Here is a 22,100-nt window from a genome sequence, read left to right on the forward strand (position 1 = left end):
TCTACTGTCTGCTGGTCCTGTCTCACATCACTGTACTGTTGTCTCTTCTCTTTCTTTCTTTCTTTCTCTTTTTGTTCGTCTCTTGACTGTGAAGTTGAGCCCTTGTGAAGTGGAAGATGACAGCAAACTGTCGGTAAGTATTGTCCATGTGTATGTGTCTGTGCATTTGTCCATTTAGGATAGTTTGTGCTGTGATACAGGGGCACCGTTCTTTATATTTATATAAAATATAAAATGTGTCTACCCCCCACCCCCCAGCGGTGCCCCTGTAATAAAGTAAAGCATGATGCTTGCATAATGAACTCATTGTTCCACAATAGAAAAAACACTGCCTTCTGACAGATAGATAGATAGATAGATGATAAGATGATAGATAGATAGATAGATAGATAGATAGATCGATCGATAGATAGACAGATAGATAGATAGTTCCTTGATCCTCACAGCAATTTACTAATTTACTAATGTTTGTTTCAGCACAACACACACATACTCACACCCTCCTGACACCTGTATGCTTGTGTTAACCATCAGCTGACTCTTCTGATTGCACTGACATGTTGCCCTTAACCCTTCCCCCCAATCACCCTGACCAGTCAGGACATCCAGCCTCAGTGTACATGAGGGAAATCATTGTTGTGTCCATGATGATGGGAAAAATAGGCATGAAACTTACACATTTACCCAAGTTATTGCATATGCATGTTTAACCGAAGCTAATTTGGGTGTGTTTGTCCCATCCCCAATGTCCCTTCTCTTTCTTTTACGGCCCTGACGAGAACATCGATCTCCTCGGCTGTGAACCGATTGTGAAGTGCGTCTGGTAAATGCGCCGTTAAAATAGAATTGCGCCATGGAAAAAGCGCACCTCGTTCTTCACGCTCTTAAAGGGAATGTGATATGATGCTCTTATTGGTTTATTTCCGTTACGCCCAAACCACACCTATGAATAATGAAGCTACTCCAGACCAACCCCTTTTAGATTTGCGCCAGACGCAAGAGGCATTAATCCCGCCGGGAAAATAGCAACAGCGCCGGGATCCGCCCACAAAGTTACTTGCGCTTTGCGCTTTGACACTTGCGTTTCAGATCGTTAAAATAGGGCCCATGGTCTCTATGGTGGCCATGCTGTCACTCTGAAGCCTTTATTGTGATGTCAAGTCACCTTTTTTTATATAGCGCTTTATACAATAAAGATTGTTTCAAAGCAGCTTTACAGTGAAAATGATTCAATGATGAAAACAGAGTTCATTTCAGCTGTACAGCAGCTCTAAAGGAAAATACTGTCTTTGTTCAGCGCAGTGTTGATTCAGTTCTTTTGTAAAGATCATTATATTAAATTATTATTATTATATTATATTAATATCAATTATTATTTTAATTAATTTAATCTATGAAGTAGATCTGTAGAAAATGTCTCAGGTTACGACTGTAACCTATGTTCCCTGAGAACAGGGAACGAGACACTCCGTCAAAGCACTAGGGGAAACGCCTCAGCGGGACTAATGACTAAAACACTGTATAATCACAACAACCTTGTTGGCTGGACGTCATGACGGAAAGGAGGCCTAACACCTGTAGTAGGACAGCTAGCTTGACTACCACCAGAGCTCAGGGAGCGAGAGTCCTAAAACAGCTCCTCAGAGAGGAACCATTTCTCAAGCTCTACCTGAAGGGCTATTTACATGGAGGCCTTAGCAGAATGACTCTCCTAAGGGAGAGGAGGCCTACCATACCCTTTAAAAACCAGCCAGGTCTAACTAGCGTAACACAGAGCTGCGGAAGCGAAAGGTGTAAAATTTAACTCTCTGAATTAAGAGAGAGGCTTCTTCCCGATGCAGAGACCAAATCTATCTGCTCGGAACTCTGGAGGATGGAGGCCTCAGCATGACAACGGAAGCCTAAGACAACCTTATGTGCATTTTAGAAATATGGCCGCTGGAGACGTACTCAGCCTGATGACCCTAAACTTAAGGGGAGTACTGGAGTCTGCATTTGAGGTGACCTGGCCGCATAAGGGAGGCTAACACTGGGAGCCTGTCATCCTAACATACCTGCCTACTGGGAGTATAGAGGCCCAAGCTTTGTGAGGGCCTGCTAGAACTCGACCTGAGGTGAAGTACACTGCATAATGACCCAAGGAACCAAGGGAGTACTAGGCTTACTCTGTGCTATCTGAGAGATGGAGCACTCTAACAAAAACACCCTTGCTAACTAGTCTCGAATTTAGAGACATACTGCCTCACAGGGCTATGGGGAGCAGGAGCCTTAACAAAGAGACTCTAAGAAGAGGAGGCCTGCCATACTCACACCCAAGTGGTCTTAATCCTCTGGGGTCTACGTTTTTGGGGTCCTTGAGATGTTTTGACATGCCTTGACATTTGTGCTTTTTTCAGTTGCTTATAAACCATTTTAATGGCAGAGGTGAAATTACACTCTATTTAGCACGAACAGGGCTACCATAATATTTGAGCAACATTTATATACATGTTTCTATTTTTGAGAAAATATTGTTTATGCATGGATATTGAAAAAACAAAAAATTAAGGTTTCTGAAAACTTTATTTAAAACTTTTAATTTTATCTGAAAATCATTGTGCCTAATCATTCACATAAAACAATATATTGTTTTAAATTGTGAAAAAACATTTTTTTTTGTTTGTTTGGAAAGGCAATATGCGGTTTGGGCATATAATGTGGTCACATTAGCAAAATTTTGTCCATTGTCAGCAAAGTTTTGTCCATTGCCATTGACTACTGCAATGCTCTTCTTGGTGGGTTCCCTAAAACCACACTTTACCAATTAGAAAATTGGTAACAGGAGAAATGAACACATCACTTTAATTTTGAAGTCCTTCCACTGGCTCACAGTCAGTTTGATTTTAAAATCCTTACACATACTCATACTCATATAATACATTGCATGGTTTGGGTCTTCAGTATCTATCTGTGCTTTTAACTTTATCTACTCCCTAGCTTAATTTGTGCTCCTGCCAAGCTGGTCTTTTGGCTGTTCCACAGACACGTTTGCAATCTGTAGGGGACAGGGCTTTTTCATCCTATGCTCCTAGACTCTGGAACACACTTTATTCTCGTATTAGGAATTTACAGAATTTGTGCATTTTTAAATCTCATCTAAAAACACACTCTTTGTATTTTTATCTGTTTTATTGTGTAAATTGCCTTGATAATCTTCTCTAAAGGTGCAATATAAAGTAAAGGTTATTATTATATTATACTCAGTGATGTCACTGATGTTTCTCCTCCTATCACAGGCCAAGCCAAGGCTGCAGAGAGGAGGAAGCTCAGCCTCTTTACACAACAGCCTAATGAGGAACAGCATCTTTCAGCTGATGATCCACACACTTGACCCTCTCAGTGAAGGTAAAACACACACACACACACACACACACACACACACACACACACACACACACACTCTATGTCCACTACATTAATTGAAAATAGAATCATGCTCTAAATTTCAAAATTATTTACAGTAAACAAGTGATTCCCTAACTATCTAACTGGGGGGGGGGGGGGGTACTAGATAGATAGTAGATAGATAGATAGATAGATAGATAGATAGATAGATAGATAGATAGATAGATAGATAGATAGATAGATAGATAGATAGATAGATAGATAGATAGATAGATAGATAGATAGATAGTATCAATTTTAAGAGATATATGTTTCCCTATACTGTGAGAGCTGGTAATGTGATTTGCGACAGATATTTTTGTAGACTGTGTGTCATGGTTTGATGAAGTGCAGTAGTGTTACTGTGTGGCTTAGTGTGTCTGCTGATTTTGATGAGAGAAATTAAAGTCAAAGGTAAAGAGAATGTATAGAACTTTCATGTTACATAGGTAGGCTATTTTATTATGTAGTGTAAAGGTGTGGTCACACTAGCAAAATTTTGTCCATTGTTAATAGTGTAGCGATTTTTTGTAGCGAAGTAGATGTGTTCCCGTGGAGGCGATTGTATCATTGAGATGCTGTTATAGTTTTTAAGTAATATTTAAAATTAGTTTGTTTTGATTTACATTTCACTTAAAGTTTTTGTCATTTTTATTAGTTTATATATATATATATATATATATATATATATATATATATATATATATATTACTTTTTTCTTTAATTTTACTGATTTCAGATTTAGTTATTTTAGGACATCAATTTCAACTAAAATAAAATTAGAAGAGTTGAAGAGTTTATTTAGTAACCCTGTGCATTCACCTGTGTGATGTCAAGTTTGCAGCAGTATCAAGCAAGTATTTTTTGCATCTTGGTTTCAATAAATGTTCTTTTACATTTGTAAGTTATAAGTTCGGAAATTTACACTATGTTTGGTGTGGTAATATAATTTCCAATTTTATACAATGCATGTCATAACTTGTATCCCAGAAAATAACAGAGAAAAATGTTCCCACAAAAATGACACCAGTATCGACAACCAGAAGGCACCTAACACATTGTTCGCATGTGTTCACAGTCACATATGGGTTAGGTTGATAAATCACAGCGTTTGAGTTTTAAATCACACCCAAGATGAAAATTGGCAAAGTCGATGCAATCCAATGTTGTTTGGACCCTATTGACTTTCATTGCTTTAACCATAGACTGGCAAATTTGCTACATGCTTATGTACTGTAGATATGTAACAGTAAAGGAGACTAAAATGCTGACAACACGTTTTGTGCAGTACAGCGATTCTTTCTTTTAGGAGTCAATAACTTTATTTGTCGTGCACTTTGATCTTTAAAACTTTGCAGACATTTTACATTCACAAGCATACTGCATTAAAAGGTAATATATATATATATATATATATATATATATATATATATATATATATATATATATATATATATATATATATGAAGAGTTCAGATGCAAAAGCCTCTAAATGCCATTTGAAATTTTCTTTTTTAATGATGATTTTTATCAAACGTGTATATTTAAGTTCAGTAATTTCACTTAAATTGCATTGAGGATTACCTATTAATTGTCATTTAAGTGAAATTACTGAACTTGAACATATAAGCTTGATAAAAATGATCATTTTAGAAGAAAATTTCAAATGGCACTTAGAGGCTTTGCATCTGAACTCTTCATATATATATACATAACAGGCCCCTTAAAGAAATCGTATAGTTGCCTTCAACAAAAGCGTATACAATTGAATAACAATCTTGAAGGTCACAGCAGGTTTGTCTTTAAAAGTTTTCGTTATTTTTTTTTTTATTTATTTTTTTTGGAGAAAATGTATGTTTTTACTTTCAGAACCAGAACTGTTACACTCATAAGTTGGTGGCATTAGGGGGAGGGGCATTCTTATTTTAGAAAATATTTTGATTGGACCAAATGAGTGATTGCAGGATGAGTTTTCAATATTTTTGGTCATATTAATGCTTCATCAATATATGTGGATAAGCTCAAATCTAAAATACGAACTAAAAGCCACAGAACTGATATTTTGTATACTGACATTTGCTCTTAAATGAAGCCATTACATTTAAAAGAAAATCAATTACTTTTATTAAAAAAATTATGGGGATTTTAATAGTTGCACATCTCGTCATTTTATTCACTACATGGCTTTGCACTAGAGCTAATTACTGTTTTTCCTGCTTATTTTCTTTTTCATCTCTGTCTCACTCTCTCTCTCTCTCTCTCTCTTTCTGTTTTTCTCTGTCTGCGGTTTCCTCAGAATTTGCTGACTCTGGTGAGTTATTCTCTAAATCTCATTGTCATCACAGTCACAGCTGACCACCTACGTCACCCCAAAAACACACACAAACATTTGTCCCTGATTGTCCGTGCTGTTTGTAGTGCTGTTTATTCAATTTCCTCTCAGTATTCAGAGATGAATACTAGATACTGTTTGTTTCTTTAAAGTTTTCATGTGTGTTTTTGCTTGCTATAGCTCCATTTCTTGTAACCCATAACCTTAATATCTACATAACCCCATAGCAAAATGGACACATTTTGTGTTTCTCATTGACATATGTGTGTATGCATAATGACTTTTAACTGGTAATAATTCACAATGACCTTTAAATGTTATTATATGCATTTTTCTAGACACATAAATAAAAACTGAGATGATTAGGTTTATTTTAAATTTTTGACCCCCCCCCCCCACCCTAGCCCTGTGTTTACAGTTTCTCCTTGTTTTTTTTAAGTTACTATAATCTAGTTTTTATTTAAAAAGTAGTTTTACAGATTATTATTAAATTAGTCAGATTACAGTTACCCACTTTATGATGCATTAAAGTGGTTACATTAAATGTGGTTTACGCATATTTCTCTCACAGGCAGAGACGCAAAATAGCAAGAAGTCTTTTTTGTTTCACATCTATTTATTTGTTTATTTATATAGCACTTTTCACAAAACAAATTGTTATATGCAAGGCAGCTTTACATTAAATCATAATGTTAATGTTTATAATATCTTAATGCCTTATACTTGCATTTAGCAGATTAGAGCTGTGCTTATAATATAGTTTAAAATTTGTGATGATATAAACAAACAGTTGAGATTTGCTATATATCGCCCTACGTGAGTATACTGTATGTATGTAAATACATTTGGATATAATAATATACATCACTTAATATTGTGTTATGCATTGTGTATGTTTCATGTCTCTGTCTGTGAGAATTAAAAAGAGACTTTAAAAAAACGTCCTGGGTTACGAGTAGAACCATGGTTCCTGAGAAGGGGAACAAGATACTGTGTCCTAGGATGCTTTGGGGAATGCCTCAGTGTGACCAGTGTCTGAAGCATGTGTCTAAACATGATAATAAATAATAAATCATTGGCTGGCAACAGTCGTCACTACCGGTTCGGCCAGAGTATAAAAGGGTGCCTGTAGAACACGTCAACAATTTCTTTTGTCTGAAGGAGATGTCGTCAGCCATTCCCAAAGCATGACAACAGGATGTAGCATCTCGTTCCCCTTTTCAGGGAACCACTGTTACATCCGTAACCCGAGACATTGCCTTACTAATCGGAGCTTGCACTGCATCCTAAGATGTTTTGGGTAACGAATACCTACTCCGCCATGCTGAAGGAATGAATGCCATAACAGCTGACATAAAGTCAATGGCTCAACTGAGCTAGGTCCAAAGTCACAATTCCCTGTCTTAGATGGTACCCGCACCAGTGGCTATCTTGGGAGCTCATTGCCTGGTATTCTTCTGAATACCTTCCAAGGGAATATGGCCAAGGATAAACGGCCAAGGGGTATATGGCACTATACCCCTTATGAGTGGAGGTCTCAGGAAAACCACTCTCAAAACAAGAGGAGACCTAGCAACACTAAAAAAATATCAAGGAGGTTTGCAGAGAGCCAAACGACTCTCTTAGAGGAGACCTATGTTCTACGCCAAGTATGTCTTACCAAGGAGGCTCACAAAAGAGCCTGACAGCTCAATATTGCTGTCCAGGTGGAGCTCTGGGGGCGTAGACCTCGGCAAGAAGACTCTCTAAAGCAAGAGGGAGCCTATCATTTCCCGCCTTGAAGACAGTTATCAAGGGAGGCTCAAAAAGAACTTACAACCCAGTCCACTGCCTTCACAGAGCTCTCAGAACAAAGACTTCAGCATAACGACCCCCCATAGTGAGAGGAAACCTAAGTATGCTCTACCCTAAAACAGTGTCCTGACCAAATGCGATGCGATAAGATTCCAGGGTCAAATAATTTTTCTGTCCACACTAGATGCGACGCGGATGTGAGATGCGTCGAAATCAATCAAAACCCACAGCCAATCAGAACAACGTGTGAGTGGGCGTCAGAGAGTAATCTTGACGGCAATCACAAGAAAATGGATAAGTAGGCAACATAATCAAATTCACAAATATTACACCATTTAAACTTTATTCAAATTACATTAGTTACTGAGTTACTAAACAATCTTAGTCAAATAATACACTTGTTTGTTCACAGTTTGGACATTCTTGTTTCCATCAATTTAATTTCAAGATCTGAGGTGAATTATCCATTGTTGTTTTTACAGCTACAAAGCTGGGAGTACTAAATGATATTCAAAGTCATATTGCATGCTTTAAACATTAAATAAAGCACATAAACAGTACCTGAGATTATCATTGGCACACTTTGTGTTTGCTGTTCCAGCCACGACATCGCAGAAAAATATAAACCTTTTCTAAAATACAATCGTGTCGCTGTCGCGGCTGGTTAGGACAAAAACTCTGATTAACATGGAAAATATACCTTTTATCGCGCGTTGTGGTGTTGCATGTTGTTGGGACATGGTGTAACAGACCACCTTACCAAGGAGGTTCACATAGAGCCACACAACTTAGACATGTTATCTTATGCGAACCTATGGGGAGCGGAGGTCTCAGCATGACAACTCTCTAAATCAAGAGCAAACCAAGGAGGCGCACAGAAGCTCCGAGCTCTAAGAATTGAGGCCAACGCTCTAAGCTAAGGACTACTTACCAAGGAGGCTCACAAAAGAGCCTGGCAACTCGATACTGCTATCCAAGCAGAGCTCTGGGGAGCAGAGGCCTCAGCAGGATGACTCTGTAGAGCGTGAGGAACCGTAACAACACTCCACCTTAATGACAGTTCAACCAAGGAGGCTCACAGAGAGCCACACCACTTGATGTCACTGTCTAGAAGAATGATTTGGTCTCTAGACTCTAGCACTCTCAGAGGTGCTGTACAACTGGAAGGGTTTGTCCAAGGCGAACAGATCACTTCCTGTTGGTGTCCAGACCCTTCTGTGGTCGGAAGATCACAAGTGCTAGCCATGCCATTATAAATGCTCAACTGAGACTCTCACAACAAAACCAATTCCATGATCTGAGTCTACAGCTTGTGAGGCAGCAACAGATACAACCACGTTCTGAGCCTCCACTCTGTGAGGAAAGAGACATTAACAAAACACAACATTCAGAGTTTTTGTCCCGCGAGAAAATAACATCTACAGCATGTCACAAGTTTCTATGCGACAAAAGCGGATTGACCAAGTTCTGAGTTTCTGGCCCAGAGAGGCAGGAGACACATGCACAGAGACACATGCAACAAGGTTAAGCTCAGGAGAGCAAACCTTCACTTCAAGGTTCCGTGGTCTGTGTGTTCCAAATTAAGGACCTTCTGCACCTACTTAAGGGCCTTATCTGCGTGTTCCAGATTTTAGGACCATTGGGTGCTCAAGAGATCAGCATCCCACAGAGCTTCATGTTCAAAGTTGTTAAAACATATTCTAGCTCTTTTCCCTACTGCATTGTCTCACAGCACAACCAGTGGAAGACGTTGCTGCCCTCAGACTGCTCACTGGACCACATGGAACGTAAATGTCACTTTACCAAACCACTTTCCAGAGACCTTGGCATTGTTGTTTATTATCATTTTATGATTTTTCCATTTTCCATTAGAGGTAATATAGGTGATGCTAGATACTAACAAATAATCTTTCATTTATGTGTGTGATGCATAATAAGGTTATTCACCTTATTAGTTTCAAAGGAACAACAGTTTATCTTTCCATAAGATAGCGTAACTCTTCCATAGCCACACCCAACTTAATCACGTGTATTTTATGTGTCTTATGCACTTCATTCCTTTATCATTCTTGTTATTCATTCACTTAGTTATTCTTTTTTATCTTTTTTAATAAAATGAATATTATAAAACTTCTGTCTTCCTTGTAATGATACCAAAACATTGCTGGTTCCAAAAATATCTAAATTTGTGTTCCGAAAAAAATGAATAAAGGTCTTCCAGGTTTGGAACTACATGAGGGGTGAACTACATTTTTAGGTGAACTAACCCTTTAAGGATTCCACTTACACTCAACCATGAAGTTATTGCCTAAAGCTAGCTGGGACCACTTGGAAACAAATATCTCTGTTGGATCTCAAGACCCTAGACACTCCCGAAGGTGCCTTACGACAAAGAAGGGTTTGCAAACTGGGACGAAAAAAACTCTTCCTGTTGTGTTCTTGTGATCAAAAGAGCTCATCCCAGCGATTGGAGAACCCTGCTTTAAGACCTGACTTTAGGGGAAGGGTTCTGCTCTTCAGTCAAATCCGAGGAAAAATGGGCTCCATAGAGGTCCCTACTCACGGAGGTCCCTACAACTAGGAAGGGTTCGCAAACAAGGGTGACATAAAACAATTCCTGTTGGGTACCAGATATCACCATCACCGAGCACTGCTATTGTGCAATAAATAAAATAAATAAAAAATAAATACATCTCATAAGACACTCCCTTTGCTGTGCCCACCACCTCTGTGATCGAACCTGCCAGTCGAACCTGCTATGGCGGCCACGGGATCCAAACAGTGGTTGTCGGTGTGCTCTTCTCATCCCTCAAGAGAGAATAAACTTCAAAAGAGCTTATCACAGCAACCATATCATAAAGAGTTTGGTCAACTCCCCTGGGAGATAAACGTATTTCGCTCAAATGCCAAACTCTATCACTAATCAAGAATCATGGGTAGAACAGTCACAAACACCTTTGGCGCTCGTGCAAACTAACAACTATACCTCTGGTGAGAACAAAGATATAAAATGATGATCCATATATAAGGCGCTCCGGATTATAAGGAACACTGTCGTTTTTTGAGAAGATTAAAGGCTTTTAAGTGCACCTTATATGCAGAAAATACGCAAATTGAAAAGCGTATGTACTGCGCGCATCTCCCTCTGCTTGTAAACAGAAAGTTTTGCGATTCCAGCTATATCAGCACATCATCTTATACGGTAGGGGGCGGTAAAACTCCTAAGCAGCCGGTAACAAGAAGTAGTCGAAGGAGAACGTCCTCGTCTCAGTTCTCGCGCATGCGCCCATAAGGAAGTAATGGAATAGTGTAATAAAGTCGTTATTTATGTTTTTTTCGCACAAAAAGTAGTCTCGTCGCTTGATAAACTTATAATTGAGCCGCTGTAGGCACATGGAATATTTAAACCTTTTCTTTAATGACTTTATGGGCCGTCAAGAGCCAGTCCCTTAGGCAGTCTATGTAGGACTGATCCAGCTCTCAGATTCAATCAAAAATATCTTTATTTGTGTTACGAAGATGAACGAAAGTCTTACGGGGTTGGTACAGCATGGGGGTGAGTAATTAATGACTTAATTTTCATTTTTGGGTGAACTAACCCTTTAAGTGTCATCTCTGATACAGAGGCACATACTTCCTGAAACGCTTGGCTGAGTGATCTTCTTCACACATACATAAATAAACGGGTCCTCAAGACAAAATAAATTCTCAATGTGTTGTGTTCTACAGATGACATTTTATACTCTGCGCCCACCGGTAACGTCATAGGCTGTTGCTGGCATGTTCTTCAGACACCGGTCACGCTGGAGGCATTACCCAAAGTGTCCTAGGATGCAGTGCGCAGCTGAAATATACCAGAAGTGCATGGTGCGATTGTGGCTTGTGTGTTTGAAATCATTTAAAATTTGTTTAGCAAAAACAGTGTTAGTGAAATGTAAAATTCCTATTTGAAATAGGTCATACATAAGGTATTAATATGTACTTTTATAAGTACTAATAAACAGCCAATATCCTAGTTAAATCTTAGTGTTACCAGACATTATATCTCTGAACTTTTCACCATAGCAATCCATTTTTTAATGTTATTTGCCAATCTGCCCATTATTCTATACTCTCTGCAAGATATTTATTCATTTTGGTCTAAATATGACCATTTCCAAATGAGAAAGGAACCCATTTCATTGAAAACGAAATCCATTCAAAATTTAAACCATTTAAAGGCCAAATCAGTAGTTGAACATTATTAGTTTCTCATCTATACTTTCAATATCATTTCAACATATTCAGTTCCATGTAGCCTACGTATAATAGTATATTTGGTTTAATCATATGAACTCTAGCAGTGTTGGGTATAATACATTACTAAGTAATTAATTACTGTACTTTTCCCTTGAAAATGTAAAGTAAGGGATTACTCTTCTGTAATTTAATTACAGTTTCTTATGATATAATTGCTTAAAATACTCTATAGACTATAGAACAATTCAATATAAAACAATAGTGGAGTTGCAATCAAAATATAACTATTAACAAATATAACTATTAACAAATAATTAAAATGAATGTTTTTAGGGCTGGGGTAAACGATTATTAACTAAACGATTAGTTGGGCGATTATTTTATCGATTAGTCGACTAATCTAATGACTAATTGGACAACTAATATAAAGAATATTTTTCTGCTGCTCAATTAATTAAAAAAAACAATGTATCTCAAATAAATACTAGCATACTGAATCAAGATACTATAAGCTGGCTAAGGTTAGTCTAATGTTATGTATTTGAACACCATCATTATAACTCTACAACCGCCAAAACCGTGTTATTAAAATATTTTTTACAAACATTTTTTATCATAGAGAATGTTTAAATATTAATATCAGCTGAGGAGGGAAAGGGAGGCGGAGTTAGTGGTGCGATCGGAGGCTGCTAGTGCTGGAGATGAATCGGGAGAGGTTTGTGCATCTACTGATCAGAGCGTGTGCTGACACAGAGTAAAGCCTTGTTTATACTCGACACGAGCGCGAATGTGCGTGCGGCAAAAATGACGCGTTGGGTGCGCAAGACCAGGAAGACTGTGGCTGGCTGTGTGTACCTACGCCTTTTTTTTGTAACAGCGCGCACAGCGCCGCGTCCTGGATGAACGACTTCAAGCCGAATCTGCCCGAGCTTGTACGTCTCACCACACCGGCACCCAGTTTGCGCATCTAAATTGTAAAGTTTTTTTCTTAAGGGTTTGTTTACTGTGTGTGATTCACTTAATGGATAGCACATTCACTTCTAGTTGTCTTCGTCCTCTATTCTGCAATGTTTCGGTCTCCCACGTGTGTGTGGCAAGCTGTACCGCCGGGAACATGCAAAAAATAAATAAATAAAGAAGCGTCGACGTAAAAATATGATGTCGACGCAATTTTGACGTCGAAGCATCGACGTCATCGACGCGCCGCTACAGCACTAGTTTTTAATGTAACCCTTTTCCTTGCGTTGTTCAACTGGTCTATTCAACTGCACTATTTTGCTTCTATAAAACTTAATTTAAAACATGCTTAGATTTTAAATGGAAAAAATTAAAAGAAAGATCCAAGAAGCGTGTTTTGAGCTTTTCGGTTGGTGAAATTTGTAGATAAAACAAATTTTCTGTTTTAAAAAAGCATTCATTTATACAGCATCGTAAATACAGATATAGTCCAGGTAACTGATTGTGACATTGTAAGCTGACTGCTACAGTAAGTACGTAGCTAGCTATAGTTTATCCACTGATCTATATAGAATGACAGCAAGTATTGTCAGTATACTACCGCAAAGGATGAACCACATCCAACGGGAGTAACTGTCAATGCAAGAGGAAGCTGTCTAAAAAGGATGTCCATGTAATAAACCTGATTGAATCCAAAAAAACATAAAACCACAGCTGTCCAACTAACTGCAGAACTAAATGCGCGCCTTAGCTCTCCTGTTTCCACCAAAACTGCTCATCGTGAGCTCCAAAAAGTCAATATTTATGGTCCGGCTGCCATTGCCAAACCTTTGGTCACTTGTGCCAATGCCAAATGGACTGTGGTCAATTTGAAACATGAACTGTTCTCTGATGAGTCTACCTTCACCTTCACTTCACGAGTTACAGCGTGAAGAAGCCTCATAGAGTCTTAACACCCGAATGGATTCGTGCCTAGAGTGGGTGGATCAGTGATAGTTTGGGCTCCAATATTATGCCATTCCCTACTGAGCTTGATGGGAACATCATTACCAAGGACTACTGAGCCATTTTGGAGGACCATATCTAATGGTTCAAACACCATATCCTGAAGGGAGTGCTGTGTATCAGCATGATAATGCACAAATACACACAGCAAGACTTGTGACAGACTGGTTTAATGAACATGAAAGTGAATCTCCCATGGCCTGCACAGTCACCAGATTTCAATATTTTTGAGCCACTTTGGGGAATTTTGGAGGAGCAAGTCAGAAAACATTTTCCTCTAACAGCATCACATAGCCACTAGCCACTGTTCCGGAATAAAAATGGCTCAATACCCTCTGGCCACTGTGAAGGACTTGTATCTGTCATTCCTAAGATGAATTGATGCAGCGTTGACCTCAAAAGGACATGCTTGCCAATCATCCCCTTCCCCAATTTCTCTCCTACTCTTATCCTGGCGGTGCGGCTAAATTTCTTTAGATATACGTGTGGCCGCAATGGTGCCTGCAGCTGTATGGATATACGCACGGTGCGTACCATGAGTGCTCAGATTAACCTGAGAAACGTTTTCAGTTTCACGAGTTTAATTTGAACTTTGCTGCATGGCTGAGTGGATAACAGAACTCAAGCTTAAAAGAGTTTAGTTTACTCCCGGTCCTGGACACTATTATTAAACAGCATTGAGACATCTTGTGAGAAGCTGTTCAATTCGACTCACCTCTCTGTTACAAATCACAAATCACTTGATGATTAAATAGTTTTAAACAGCCTCAACATTCCCAACAAGAAACAAGAAACATTGTGCCATGAACGAAGTTAGAAGACTACAAATCCCCTAATCGCCACCCTTACAAACATTGACCATGAGCCCATTCTCATCCCAAGGCGTCATATACGACGCTTTTGCCAAAGTGTAATGAGATGCAGATATTTATGGTGTAGAAGGCGCCTCCTAGTGGTCTAAACCTAACCCTACCCCAGACCTAAACTTAACATAACCGAAGCGTCTCATTTGGCGCTAAAGGGCTCCATGTGCGTTGGATGTCTATGCTTTGGCAAAAGTGTCGTATATCACGCCTTGGGAGGAGAATTGGAATGTACTGTAGTAATTTACCGTGGTTTGGGCAGAAATGTGGAATATTTATATTGAATACTATGTTATAGTAATTCATATTGCATTAGATTTATTAGGTTGGTAGTGTGTGTATAGTTTTTACCTGTATTTAGGCATTTCTTTATACAGTGGTAGTGAGTGAGTAGCCATGCATGGTTTTACCTGTGGTTACCAAGTCTCACTGTCAGAATTTTTTATTTAATCCTATAATAATTATAAACAAAATAATTCTTACCAATAGCTATGAGCTTGTATAATGTATATATTTGTACACATCTGTAAATAAGTTATTAATTACGGTCTTAAAAATCTGCATATTGTTGGGTACCACATTTCCAAGTAAATACAATACTTTTTTTAGGTTTACTTTAGCTTATTTACTGTCATGTTTCAATAATTAATGCTTAATGTTTCAATAAATCAGCTAAACCCCCGGCCCTCCTCAACTTTTAGATTTATGAAGCTAATTGATTAGCCCTGCCATACACCATATACTCATAAATTATTGTGGTCTAAAACAATGTCAGGTTTGGGTTTTATTGTCCATGCGACAAATTTATTTTGTTATTTATTTTTTTTCTTACACAAAAAACACAAGCAATTGGGTCACTCGCAGCATCACATACAAGCTTGGCAAAACTGCACCTGTTTTATAAACACAGCGACACATTGTGATTGTGTTCATAATATATTTGTTTCACATAAAACATTATGTGACGTGTATTCCTTATGTGTGCCTCACATGGAAGTATTACACACATACCCCCCAAATGAATTGATTAATTGCATAAGTTCATTAATTGATATTGAACAAATTATAAATGACTACTGCCTGATTTTCCACATGCACACGTAATTCATCCCTCTTCATCACACACACAAACTGAGCACTGCCACAGCTCTCACAACCTTTCACGCTCTTCAGAAATTACAAACCGTATATGCAGTGGTTTTGTCTGTGTGTGTATGTGGGTTTTTTTTTACTGTCAGACCTCTTGCACAGCAGTTTGCATTGATTATTGAGCTCGACCCCCATGCCAGACCAACAGTTTCTCTATTTTTGGAATGATCTGTCTGCTCCGTCAAACGGACACGCATGCATTCATAAAGACACTGTTGTATGTCATACTGCCCTTCCACCTGATTGCACACGAACATGCACAGACATTCACCCTTGCCAATAACAGTCTGATAGGTTATTTTACGTGACCTTTATTGTGTAATGTGAGCACACCCAAACACTTGCATGCAGTCGCACACCCTTTCCCAGCCGAATCGATGTTAAAAGCTTTGTGCCGCTGGGATGACCGGTCAACAGCTGGAGAGGTCATTCTGCAAGGTCGCCAGACTCATTACTTAACGAAAACATGTTTACATCATCTGTGAAGATCTTACAGATAGGTTACAAAAATCTGCAACCATAGAAAATCTGAGATTTAAAATCTAACTTAAAGTCATCATGAAATCAAAATTAGGCAAGGCAAGTTTATTTACATAGCACATTTCATACACTATGGTTATTCAAAGTACACTTTGAAAAATAATTCCTCTTCAAAAAAATGTACAGTATGTTAGCCTTACTGTTGTGGGGTGAAGTAAACATCTAGATGCTTTGCTACAAGCCGCCTCTGTAGGACCGACTAAACCATGACACAGACCTTCTTCAGAGATGGTATTCTCGAAGCATCCACATTGTTGGAACTCTTCTGCATCATCAGCAGGGGTCTCAGGGTCTTAGGTGTTTCGCCCCTTAACCTGAACACCTCGCCTGAGTGGGGCCGTGAAGACTGACTAGCCTTCACCTGCAGAAGGGCTCCAACTGTGGGCTCTTTTCAGCCACAGCCATCTTGAGCTAGACTCGGCTGCTTCGGCTATGTCCCTGGTAGCTTCCTTCAGCTGTTTATACTCCAGGCCCATCCTCTGGAGGAAGTAGCGCACCGATTTTGCTGGAAACCCGCGGCACCCGACTTCAATGGGGTAGCTGGTTGCATGCCATCCCTTTACATTGGCTTCGTCAATCAGATCTTGGTACTTCGCTTTTTTTAGTTGGTGTGACGTGGCTAGCCTTTCCTCCCAGGGCACCGTGAGCTCAGCAACTATGATGGATTTCGTGCTCCTGGATAGCAGAACAATATCTGGTCGGAGGGAAGTCGCTGCCACGTCCTGTGGGAAGACAAGCTTCTTCTTCAGGTCTACTCTTAATTCCCAGTCGGAGGCTCGTTGCAAGGCGGAGGGTGGGTTCTTGGCCACCATGCCGGTCTTATGGGCCTTGTCTCCTTCCCTCACAAAGGTTGTGACTTGGGGCGGGCAGGCCTGCTTGTTGTTGGCTTTGACTCGCTGCTGTTCCACCCATTTGGCAATTTCTGCGAGGACTTTGTCGTGCCTCCATCTGTAACGGCCCTCTGCCAATGCCCTTGGACACCCGGCCAGAATGTGGTTCAGCGTACAGGAAGCTGCTCCACATTGGTTGCAAGATGGGTCTTCCCCTCCGCCCCAGATCTTTATATTGCTTGGTGTTGGCAGCAGGTCAGCCACTGAGCGCAAGAGAAAGCTTAACTTCCCCTGGTAGATTTTTTGCCACAGATCCTTCCAAGACAATGGTCGCTCCTGTGCCTGGTCCCACTGCGTCCATCGACCCTGAGAAGCAAGTCCAATCGCCTTCACCTGACGCTCCTCCTCTGCTGCCTCACGGACTCTTTGCACCACGAGACCTCTCCTGGCTCTGGTATCAGCCCGGCTCCACCTCTTCTCACTATAGTGTCCAAGGCCCAGGCGTCCCTGGCATACCACGCCTACGATTTCCTGGTGTTTCCAGTAGGATTCTGCTTCCATTACGGCTTGCTGAGGCTTCCACTTTCTGCCACATTTAATGGTCTTACTTGCGTGCCTTACTTTCCCATCTTTAGATGAGAGCAGTGTACTGACTGCCCTTGCTTTGGTGGCTTTAAACTCCTCGGCCACCGACGAGACTGGCAAGGGAAGTTTACAAGTCTTGCTATACAGGTTGACTGCGCTGAATGATGGGGGGACTCCCAACCATTTCCGCAAGTACTTGCTGCACAGTCTTTCCATTCCTTCCACCTGGGACATGGGAAAGTCGTAGAGTAGGAAGGGCCATTTTAGCCGGGGTATGATGCCATACTGGAAGCACCAGACTTTGAATCTCCCGAGCAGTTGGCTGTGCTCGACTGCCTTGAGCCAGATGTTCAGCTGGGCCTTGGTATTAGTGAGGTTGCCACTGTCCTTTAGGGAGCTGTCGTACTGCTTTCCAAGGCAGCGGATCCTTTGATCTTGGATGATCTTGGATCATTTTTGTAAGCTAGTGTTCTCCAAAACAATGATACAAATCGTATTTAGAAGAAATAAGCATTCAAAACATAGTCTCTCACTTTCGCCAGTATGGATCAATGATTTTGATGACATCACGCTGCACTTCAGCTTCTCATCAGATTTTCTGTCCAATGAAATGCTCTCAAGAATCTGAAGTGTCCCACCCCCTACACTATAAATAGACCCTATAGTTGCAATCAGTGCACTTGTTCACACATTTACCATTTTCTAAATGGTGAATAGCACATAGTGCACTTTATAAGGGTTAGGGAAATATTCAGACAGTGTAAAAATACTTTCCATTGGGATTAATTGAAGTCTGTTTTCATCTTAGTGTCACGCAAACCGCCACAGCGTGCACAAAATCTGCTCCGGTCCAGAGACACGATAACACAGAGCTGATCATATGAAAAACTTGGCATTGTTCCTAATTCTTATTTGAATTTTGGACTCCATATATATCCCAGAAATGTCTAATGGGATCACGACACAATGGCTTGAGACTGAACACTGCAAGTAAAAGTGAAATGAAAATCAAATCGTTTCGAATGAAACTTTGCTTAGGTTAAGCATAGCACATCATTTTATACATAATTTAAGTATTTCTGTCTCTCATAGCCATACTTTTATCTCTTTGTAAGTCAGTTTGCAGCTTATTATTAACTAGACAGGAAGTTTGAAATAAATTATACCTCAATAATAGACTGCATGAACAAAAAACATTTGGATGTGTATTATGAAATTCTGCTCACTGTTCTTTTGAACTTTTGATTAATTCAAGAATCCTGAAAGTTTCCAAAAAAAACATGAAGCAGCACAATTGTTTTTAACATTGATAATAATATGAAATGTTTCTTGAGTATCAAATCAGCACTAATGAGAATGATTTCAAGAGGAGCATAGTCGTGTAGCTCAAGCAAATCTCTAAATATCTTTCAAAGGCATGATTTTCTTCTAAAATGATCATTTTTATCAAGCTTGTATATTTAAGTTCAGTAATTTCACTTAAATGTCAATGAAGATTACCTAATAATTGTCATTTAAGTGGAATTACTGAACATAAATATACAAGCTTGATAAAAATGGTCATTTTAGAAGAAAATTTCAAATGGCATTTAGAGGCTTTTGCATCTGAACTCTTCATTTAATAAAAAATTATTGTTTTCAACAAACAAACAAAATTTTGTTTTCCCAGGACAATTTCAAACATTTGCACCTTGACTCCCGGAGCAGTCAGACAATCTGATTAAACTTGTAATTTTTCTCTTCTTTTTTCTTTTGTTCAGTTTCTTTGCACTTATGCCTGTGAGATCGACATAGAGACAGATTTTGTTTTTAGCCTCCTTACCTCGTCGTTCTCACTAACACATATATATGTGTGTGTCTGTGTATGCATGTGTGTGTGTGTGTGTGCTCATCCACATGTGCAAGCGTGTATTTCCTTACCCTTGTCTCTGTCTGTGATATTGTAGAGCTGGGGACTTATGGCAAGCTAAAATATTATCACTCAATGACCGAGGAAGGTAAGAATCTTTCTGTCAACCCTATTTTTTCCTCTCTTTCTGCTTCGCCTCTCTACCCATGATGCTATTTGTTCATATGAGTGTGAGAGAGAGTTTTCTTTTCCATTTTTTACTGTCATGACACTGTAGCCGAGATTTCACTAACATAAGTGCAAATCGTGGTTTCCATTCTCAAAGGAATAGTTCACTTTGAAAGTAAGTTTTGATATGTTTTAGCTTACATCAAGGGCATCCAAGTACCTCAAGTCTTTGTTTCCACAGTATTTTCAATTTTGATATTTTTAGGTCAAACCGTTCTTGTCTGTCAGTCATATAATGGAAGTTTATGGGGTCTACCCTGGGTTCATCTCAAAGAGCATGCACAGAAAAGTCCAAATTAAACATGATTTAATGACTCGTGAATGTAAGTACACATTGATGGCCTAAGACACGAAATGAGTGATTTGTGTGAGAAAACGAACAGTATTTATATCGGTTTTACCTCTTGTAATCACAGTCACATCCAAATGATCTGAGGGCGAGGGCGCTTCAATCTGTGCAAGCATGCCGGAAAGCACCGGAAGTGATCTCTCGCGTGTGTACATCACTCATTGTTTACACAGAGTTTTCAGAAGTGCTATCCTTCACTGTGAATATCTAAACATATTTAGATATACAGGTAATTGCAATGGAAGACTATTTCGACATATCAACAGACAACATTGATTTTTTTTTCCGCAACCGCCCACCGTCACTTCTGGCGCTTTCCGGCGCATCCACTGAACGAAACGCCCGTGTGCCGTCAGATCACTTGTACATGGCTGTTGTTACAAGAGGTAAAAACAATATAAATACTGTTCGTTCCCTTTCGTAGTCACTCCGAGTTACGTTGGATGACGGAGAATGGGGGTTTCGCCTAGAAAGCCAATCCTCTTCGAGTATTAAAAAACGAGCCAATGGCAAAGAAATACCATGGGTCTGCGGAATTTGCATAGCGTATCTCCGCCTCACCCTGTGAGTATAAAAGGAGGAAGCGGACGCAACCGCAGTATGTTTTCGCTTCGGAGCCAAGAGAACTTCTTCACTCCACAAGCCACACAATCTGAGTTTACTACTGTGACTCTTCGAGACGAGCGAACTCTCTGTTGTTGGTGTGACGGTGGTATCCAGTGAGTTTCACATTGCCTGCGATCTGAGCAGTGGTCTGCCAGTGTGTGCGTTTCTCCCTGGTCACTTCAACATCTGCAGAGTTTTTTCCTCTCACTAAAAGAGCGTGCACGCGGCACGTCTTTTTAAAGACGCGTCTTTTTAAAGACGATCTGCCCGTGTACTTCTGAGTGCGGTATTCAGATAGATTCAGCTGAAGGGTGCGAGCTGCTGATGGGTGATGGGTTTGACGTGTTTGGGCTTTGATCTCGCTCAGACAGCGCTCGTGGGTGTGTCACGTTCTCTCAGTGGGAACGTGACCATTGCAATGTATAACGGTCGAGACTCAATGAGCTCAATAGAGTGAGAGTCCCCTCATCCACAACCCAAACTATTTTTCTCTACGTGAGATAATACTTCGGCTGGTGGCCAGACGTCAGATCTGGAACTAAACCGACGAAAATTCCTCACTCCACACCCCGTCTTTCATGTTGCAATCCACGAAAAAAAAAAAAAAAAACAGCTGATGAAATCATGTCTATCGCCGCATCACAAGGTGAGCTGGAGTCCTCTGGAGATGGCTCGTCTGTGCTGCTGTCCTCGGATGTGCTAGCATAGCGAGTTTGATTCAGAGTTCACAGCTATGCTTTCCCGGGCTGCCACGAGTATCGGGTTTGTGTGGAAAATTCTGCCATGTCCCAAGCACTTAAGGCCGATGATTGCTTTGTGGGGGTGGCAAAACCAAATCCTTTCTTCCCGGATGTGCATGAAGAGGCTGGCCATGAGATCGTGGAAGTCTCCTTTGACTTTTCACGACCACTCAGCGGCCTCTTCTGCCTTCTCTGCCCTCGTAGAGGCCGCAGTCTAGGGTACACTGGGGTTCCCCCCTGTGGAGTGTACTGTGGCAACACTTATGTGTCCCCACAGCACCTCCACCTGGCGTGGCAACCCTAAGCACCCCTCCAAAGCCTGTAGGTTCTTGTCTACTCCGGTGGCGGGGACCTATAGAGCTGCGGGGCAGGCTGCCACCTCACTGTGTGTTATTGCCATCCTTCTGGGTGTTCAATGACATGCACGAGGGTAGGGCTGATTCAGGGCTCATCCTTGAGCTGCCTGCCGTCACCGACCTTGCTCTACGAGTGACGAAGGTGACCGCATGCTCCCTGAGTCAGGTGATGTCCACATGCGTGGTCAGACATTTCTGGCTTAACCTGGTTGTTGTGCGCGAAGCTGAATGAACCAGTTTCCTCAACTTCCCCAT

General features: G+C 40.2%; 1 protein-coding gene across 4 annotated transcripts in view; it reads left to right on the forward strand.

The window, feature by feature from the left end:
* slc24a2a (solute carrier family 24 member 2a) overlaps positions 1-22,100 on the forward strand; it is a 105,902-nt gene that overhangs the window by 39,536 nt on the left and 44,266 nt on the right. Inside the window, exons 3-6 of one of the 4 annotated variants that reach the window (XM_039669757.2) lie at positions 95-133; positions 3,276-3,384; positions 5,720-5,734; positions 19,664-19,714. In XM_039669757.2, the coding sequence (XP_039525691.2) occupies positions 95-133; positions 3,276-3,384; positions 5,720-5,734; positions 19,664-19,714 (214 nt within the window). The remainder of the gene's footprint in view (positions 1-94; positions 134-3,275; positions 3,385-5,719; positions 5,735-19,663; positions 19,715-22,100) is intronic. The other 3 variants (XM_039669759.2, XM_039669758.2, XM_039669760.2) reach the window with 3 other exon arrangements.

Source organism: Pimephales promelas, chromosome 1 (genome assembly GCF_988280905.1).
Source record: "Pimephales promelas chromosome 1, fPimPro1.hap1.1, whole genome shotgun sequence".
In the NCBI taxonomy this organism is placed as follows: domain Eukaryota; kingdom Metazoa; phylum Chordata; class Actinopteri; order Cypriniformes; family Leuciscidae; genus Pimephales; species Pimephales promelas.